This window comes from Musca autumnalis, unplaced genomic scaffold (assembly GCF_047663935.1).
Source record: "Musca autumnalis isolate F117 unplaced genomic scaffold, ASM4766393v1 scaffold_4, whole genome shotgun sequence".
Classification (NCBI taxonomy): domain Eukaryota; kingdom Metazoa; phylum Arthropoda; class Insecta; order Diptera; family Muscidae; genus Musca; species Musca autumnalis.
The window spans coordinates 251,665,546-251,672,766 of NW_027411977.1; the positions used below are offsets into that span (position 1 = coordinate 251,665,546).

General features: G+C 34.3%; 1 protein-coding gene across 1 annotated transcript; it reads left to right on the top strand.

Annotated features, from left to right (window-relative positions):
* Positions 1-1,556: 1,556 nt before the first annotated feature.
* Toll-9 (toll-like receptor 9) lies at positions 1,557-5,212 on the top strand. Its single transcript, XM_073982259.1, has 5 exons — positions 1,557-2,249; positions 2,634-2,867; positions 2,954-4,593; positions 4,658-4,785; positions 4,848-5,212. The coding sequence occupies exons 1-5, from the start codon at positions 1,844-1,846 to the stop codon at positions 5,065-5,067; spliced, it is 2,628 nt and encodes an 875-aa protein (XP_073838360.1). The 5' UTR covers positions 1,557-1,843; the 3' UTR covers positions 5,068-5,212.
* Positions 5,213-7,221: the final 2,009 nt, after the last annotated feature.

A 7,221-nucleotide genomic window follows, 5' to 3' on the forward strand; every position in this document is an offset into this window, starting at 1 on the left:
GTTGAGTCGCTCTGGCTACTATGTGTGTTCGTCCGTCCATCCGTCTGTCCATCTAAAACTTCTATTTACGCTACAGGTCGCAATTTTGATCGGATCATGGGGGTCCCGGAGGGGATATAGGCTACTGATTTTGTTGATGGCCGGATAATATTCAGGGGTCGGAATGGGCAACAAAAAAATTATTTGGAGAAAAGTCAACGTTTTATTCCAAAGCAAATATCTCAGCATCTTAATGGGGTATACCAAAAGCAAAACCTGAAAATGAAAGTTGAAATATCACTATCTAACGGTGTCGTAAGTGGTCAAACAACAGTAGTCGCTAATGAGACCCAACTTCTCATTTTTGCGATTTTAATTAAATGACGAAAATTACAGCTTTGGTTGGGGACCTCCCAAAAGCAAAGTCCGACTATGAAAGTAGTAAATTCTATCTTTACAATTATGCAAAGTAGGTTGGCGTAGGTGACCAAATAACTGAGATATCGCAATAGTCGCTTATACCTCCCATTTTTCCAATTTTTTTAATCACGCTACAGGTCGCAATTTTAATCGGATCGTCACGAAATTTTAAGGGTTAGTTAGGGTCCCATATATGAAAAAGCCTATTTATTTGAATTGTATTGACGAGTATCTCAGCTTTGGTTGGATGCGTTTCAACAATGAAGACATTCTGAGCTTAGCAGAATTGATGAAATGCTTGTCATGTTGAAAAAGACGCTGGCATATTCCAATTTATAGAATTTTATTTCCATGTCAGATATTTCGGTTTCTGTTGGAAATGTTCCAAGAAGAGAGCTTGATAATGAAATGGTAAAATATCAGAGTTATTGCAAATGGCGCTAGGCTATCACAATTTTAATATTTTAAAGTTTTTAATTTAATGACAAATACCTCTGCTTTTATTGGTGTATAAAAGACATGTAAAATGTTAATCAAGAAGACCTGCAAAGCTTTCAATCAGTATCAAGTAGATGTCGTCAGTAGTCAAATATAAAATTAAATATTAATTATTTTGGTTCAGTTCACCTTAAGTCTTTTGGTATAAAAGCCGGATACAGTTTGACAACAAATGTATTGCAAAGGCCAAACTTGTAAAAAATGCCATATTAATTGTTCGCTTATGGCAACAAATTATGTAAAAACTATACGGTTTTTTGTGCAAATCTGTTGCTGTTGGTCCTCAAAACAATATTCCGTCGAAATATACAAATATAAAATTTGCAATTTATAACAAATACGGACTAAAATAAGAATTACCTACTATTTTGAGGTGACAATAAATGTATTGCAAAGGGAAAAGCAGTACTACAAAAATAAACATTTTTGAACATTTGTGTAGTGGGCAATATTTTACAAACATTATTAGCATTACATTACAAACATTATTATATTAATACTAGATTTTTTAACCATAATTTTCATTTTCTATTTATGAAAATTTACGTACAATAATAAAATCATCTGTATGTTTTTTATAAGGGATTCTTTCATATAAATTTGTTATTTGAACCACCCTAGTAATACTTTTTAGCCATTGCACTTTCAAAATAACAACAGGAATAGATAACTACATATTGGCAATGTTAAAAGGGTAGTAGTTATATTAGACCATATAATTGATAAAGAAATCATTGATAAGCGCTACTGGTGTTTCGTTATCATTAAAATTATTGGACATTTTTCGAAGACATACCCAAATATACTATGTATATTAGTAAATCAGTAGCGAGTGTTTGTAACGGACATGAATGTATCGCTAGTTGTCATGTTCCTACAAAAACAGTAAAAGAAAAACAGACAAATATTTCGGAAAAGAAACCATTTTGCAAAAATCAACAATAATATGAACGTCTCATTCAAAGTTTTCTTCACTCTATGCGTTCTTTTTGTGTATATAAAGAACGTTAGCATACATGGACTAGCAGATAATACTGATATCGATTCAAGTGAAAAGACTGCTGCAGAATTTCCAGTGCCAAAACATAAAAATGGTCAATATTCACACGAGCTTCATCAAGACCACATATCCAATGCAATGTTGGATAATCGGACGGACAGAGGACCATTGAGAAATGTACCCGAGACAAATATGAAATTTCTGTATAACTTCAGCAACATTGATTTTGATCCAATACTCTCACAACTTGATCGTGATTACGACTATAGGTGCTTGATGGATGATTTCAAAAGCACATTATTATGGTGGACATTTGCGAATGGAACGCTTAAAAATAGGAACTTACATGCATGTATGTTTTTTGTGTAATCGAATTTATAAAATTGGTCTGTTCCAGTACTGCAAGAATCTACTAATTTTTACTATTTTTGTCGATAACATAAAGTCCCAATTTACATTGGGCGAGTTTACTTGCGGCAATTGTCATTTTGTAGGAGGGAGAGGTGAGGCATATGGTAACCCTTTGCCTCTCAGCACCCTCTCTCACCTACAAACTGACAATTGCCGCAAGTAAACTCGCCTAATGTAAATTGGGACAAAGGAAAAAATGTTATCGTAGTAAAAAATAGTAGCTTCTTGCAGGTTCTGGAACAGGCATAATGTGTATATAATTTTGGATTGTTTTTTTTGTGTAATCGAATTTATAAAATGTGTATATAATTTTGGATTGTTTTAGCGACTATTACTTTCCTGGATGTATCGCATCAAGAAACATTCAGTGATGATGAATTGCTTAATAGAACTCGTACGTTCGGAGTAAGCGATATTGTTGTTTTTTCAGCAGCTCATAATAATTTATCCAGTGTACCATACAACACTTTGAGCAGCATGTCCTCGAGTGTAAAATTCTTAACGCTTTGTGGCAACAATTTCAACAATTTTAAAATGTCAGACACTCAAAAAGGAGACGGTGAGTTCAGAAGTCGTTATTATTGCCAAGTTTCACGTGTTGTAGTTGTATTTGTGATAGTTTTAATTTTTTCTGTTCCACTTCAGGCAAAGGAGCCATCTCATGGGCAACATTTCCGTCTATGCCCACACTAATGGAATTGGACATGAGTAATTGCGCAATACAACAGATCACAAAGGAAACCTTTCGCAATTTAAGCAATTTGAAAAAACTGTACATGTCTGGCAACAAAATATTAGAGCTACAAGCCGATACATTCTTCCACGTGTCGTCATTGCAGTACTTGGACTTATCATTTATGAATGTGTTCGATTACACGACCATTCCAACACAGACACTGGATACTCTTTTTTATCAATTGAACGGCGTAAAAATACCACAGATGACATTTAAATATCTACCCAACCTAAGCTATTTGGACTTCTCCCACACAAAATTATCAAGGAACAGTGCTGTGGCTTTCACACAGCTGGGCAGTAATCTGCGATATCTCAGTCTGTGTTATACCGCTTTCCCTATGATCGGCAGTGCCATATTTAAGAATACGGCACTTGTGGGACTGGACCTGTCCGGAAATGCTTTTACCGCCTATAATGTACTTGATGATGCCTTTGAGGGCATTTCGGAAACGTTAAGCGTTCTCTTTTTTGAATTATCCAATTTAAAAAATATTTCATGGGTCCGGAGCCTTAATAATCTCCGGGTTCTGGGATTAGCTGGCAATAATATCAATTCAATAACATTTGACATATTTAACAATCTAACTAGTCTAGAAGTACTTGACCTCAGCACAAACCATATCGGCAACTGGTACAGTCGAGTTTTCACAAATAACGAAAAACTTCGCGTTCTCAGTCTTAGAGATAATAACATTAACATAATCACTTCTGAAATGCTGAAAGACTTTGGTTTATTGCATTTTCTGAGCTTGGGAGACAACAATTTTGTGTGCGACTGTTTGTTAAGGGATTTGGTTGATATTGGAAACACAAATACTAGAAATTTGGATTGTGCCCGAGAAATAATCGACGATGCCTTGGAATATGCAAACGATAGTCTCTCGGAAAACATAACAGCGGCTAATATTATTGCTTTACACACGCTTATGAGACTTCAAAATAAAGTCAAAGATCAGAAGTCGGCAAACAATTTGGGACTAGAGGCCGCTTTGAGGAAAATTCGTTTTATTTTCAATAGAACGGACAAATCGTCCAAAACGTGTTCACCCCCAACGCAACAAACCAGTCCAGTTGTGATGAGTAAGCTAAACGATTCAACGATTCTGGACTTTCAACTATTAGATTATGATGATGAACATTATTGGTGTTTTAATGAGACGGAAAAATTAAGCTTTTTCGATTTGAACTGTCATCAAAGGTCACTTGTCGATGACATAGTACAACAACTGGATAGTCTGACATACTATGTTGTAGTGATCATTGGTACTTTATTGACAGTTTCTCTGGTCGGCATAATCATTTATATGAAACGCTGGCATATCTACTATTACTACTCTTCACTTAAATCTGCTGCTTTGATGTCAGAAGCTGTAAAAGAAACCAACGAAAACCTGCAATCCTGCCATGAAAATGGTGGTGCGAATATGATCTACGACATCTTTATTAGCTACTGTCAGACTGATCGCGATTGGGTGCTAAATGAACTCATGCCCAATGTGGAAGACAATGATGACATTAAAATTTGTTTACATGAACGAGATTTTCAGGTGAAGTGTCCTTTTTTTGAATTGCATACCTGAATTATTTCATCTTAAATGTTGTTATATCCAGATCGGCGTTACAATTCTTGATAATATAATATCGTGCATGGATAGATCTCGGTCCTTGATGCTAATAATATCATCCTCATTTTTGCTAAGTCATTGGTGCCAATTCGAAATGCACCTGGCCCAACGAAGGTGGTAACATCTACCTAAGTTGATATTATTTTTATTTCAACTGATGGTATTTTCATTTGCAGGATGTTCGATGTTTGCAGAGATTGTTTGATTCTTGTGTTTCTTGAAGAGATACCGAGGCATAAAAGACCAAAGAATTTGCAATACCTAATGGACGTCAAAACATACATAAAATGGCCTGGTGGTAAAAGTAATAATAGATCGCGTCCAGAGGACTACAAAATATTCTGGAAACGTTTGAAACGCTCAATGCATAGAATAGCTACTGACGGTGTCCAATAGTGCTATTGAGGAAACAGATCAAACAATTTTATTTTACTGAAATGTACCTGATATCTTGTTATTTATTTACAACAAACACTGATTACATGTATATATGTATGTATATATTAGCTTTAACCCAAATAATACTTTTGTTTGCAAATAATTATAATATTGTATTGCAATTGTAACGTCGAATTCCTGAATACCAAAAACTTCAAAATTACTAAAAACAAAAGCAACAAGAGGGTTTGTATAGTCCCAGTCCACACTAGAGTGATTTCATTCAAAAAATTTCATGAAATTATGCGTCCCTTTATCGAATTCCGTGGTAGAGTAATATCATGCAATTGCTGTAGTGAAGAACTCGATCTAAGCACCCCTAATTTCATGAATTTATTTCATTGAAATCACTCTAGTGTGGACCGAGACTTACAAAATGAAAAATGAATGAAGTGTCATGAGGTCTGTACGATAACTCAAAAGTTTGTACAAATGCCCCTCTCTAGCTATTCCTGGCTACGCCCATGTCGAGTTGAGGATATGATTAAAACGCATTTTATATTTAACATGTTTTATAAAACATGCATCATTTAAGTTGTCAATTCCAGACAATATCTGTCAAATAAATGACGTAAGCTCCTAAAATACTTGTTTCAAATGCAAGCATAGACAAAACAAAGTGTCGACGACGGAATGCTCTCACCGAGTATGTTCGAGTTGAGTGTGGTGGCTGACCAAGAAACTTAATATAAAATGCCATGGTAGAACAAGAAAAGGTAGCAGCAATACACAGCTGACTGAACTGGGTTGTAACGTTAGTGTCAAATTTCATATGACATTTTATACATTTATTTCTATTTCGATGTACATTAGGGACATATATTTTTTGAGAAAAAAATATATCATTCGGAAAAAACCATTTCCCAGAAAGACTTCTTCATATCAATGATATGTAACCTCCTCCAAGTTCGAACGATAAGCCGCGCAGTAAATCACCGCTTGTAGAGGCGATACAACGTTTGTTAATATGTGAGGTATTTTGTTAAAATTTAAAAAAATAAAGCCCTAATAAACATGTGCTTCTTTGATTTCTAAAAAAAAACATTGAAACAGCTTTTCCTTTTTCTATGAATTTCCAGCGACCCCAAACTTTTCTGCAAGAATTCTACTTTCTGCGAGAATTTATGCATTTAGTGGAATGATGTGGAAACATAAAAATAGAAAATGTAACGAATTTTCATTCATGTTTTCCAAAATATTCAACCAAATGTGAAAAATTATTAGTTTTTTAAATTCCAATAATTTATAGACATTTCCTTGTTTTGTTTACAAATATAACTGGCAGTAACGTTACAAACAAAAACAAATTCCTTTGTGGTTGTTGTTCGAGTTGTATTTGTTGTAGTATTAACTTTACCTTGTATTTGTTCTACCATGATAAAATGCTAAAAAATACATATTAATAAATATTTTCTTCTGGCCAACAACTACATGGTATTATTTTTTTATGGGAACTATATTCTCAGATAATAATATCCAAGAAAATATTGTAATTTTCCCCAAAAATTGTCTTCGAACTTTTTTGAGTTTTCGGGTTTTTTTATATTTTCATTAGTCCATGCGATTTAACTCTAGTTTAGTAAAAACTCTCAGATTTTTTTTTTTAATTTTTATCCTGAGGTATATATTGTTGCGCTGATCACGGGAATGTAAAATTTTCTTGGAGGACGGACCCGGTTACCCGGCTATTTGACCGAAAGTTCGGGTACAAAACACTGGTTAGACCCGGCTATACTAAACCGATTCATACAAAATGGTCATATGATGGGGTTATTTCAGGTGATGTAGCCCAAATCACCATTTTTGGACCCGGGTTTTTCCATAAAACTCTCAAAAAGTCGAAAATGGGCCCTCTATGGTTGTTCGCTTAATGCATGCCAGATTATAGCTCGCACTTTCCATTGAATACACTAACAATCCCTTCTCATGACAATGTTATTAATGTATATAATTTTCTCAAACTCTTGAATTTAATTGTAAGATATATTCAGTAATCCTACATCTTATCCAACACCAATTTTAACCACATTTTAGCCGATAGCCTTAGATGCTAGTGCTATTTTTATATAATTTTATTGTAATTTTTTATTATAATAAATATTTGAAATGAAT

What these genes read in the sequence shown, in the direction of transcription:
- Toll-9 (XM_073982259.1), top strand. Translation starts at nt 1,844, where the DNA reads ATGAACGTCTCATTCAAAGTTTTCTTCACTCTATGCGTTCTTTTTGTG. An exon ending in AAATAGGAACTTACATGCAT is followed by an intron (nt 2,250 to 2,633) that starts GTATGTTTTTTG and finishes GGATTGTTTTAG; the next exon opens with CGACTATTACTTTCCTGGAT. An exon ending in ATGCACCTGGCCCAACGAAG is followed by an intron (nt 4,786 to 4,847) that starts GTGGTAACATCT and finishes TTTCATTTGCAG; the next exon opens with GATGTTCGATGTTTGCAGAG.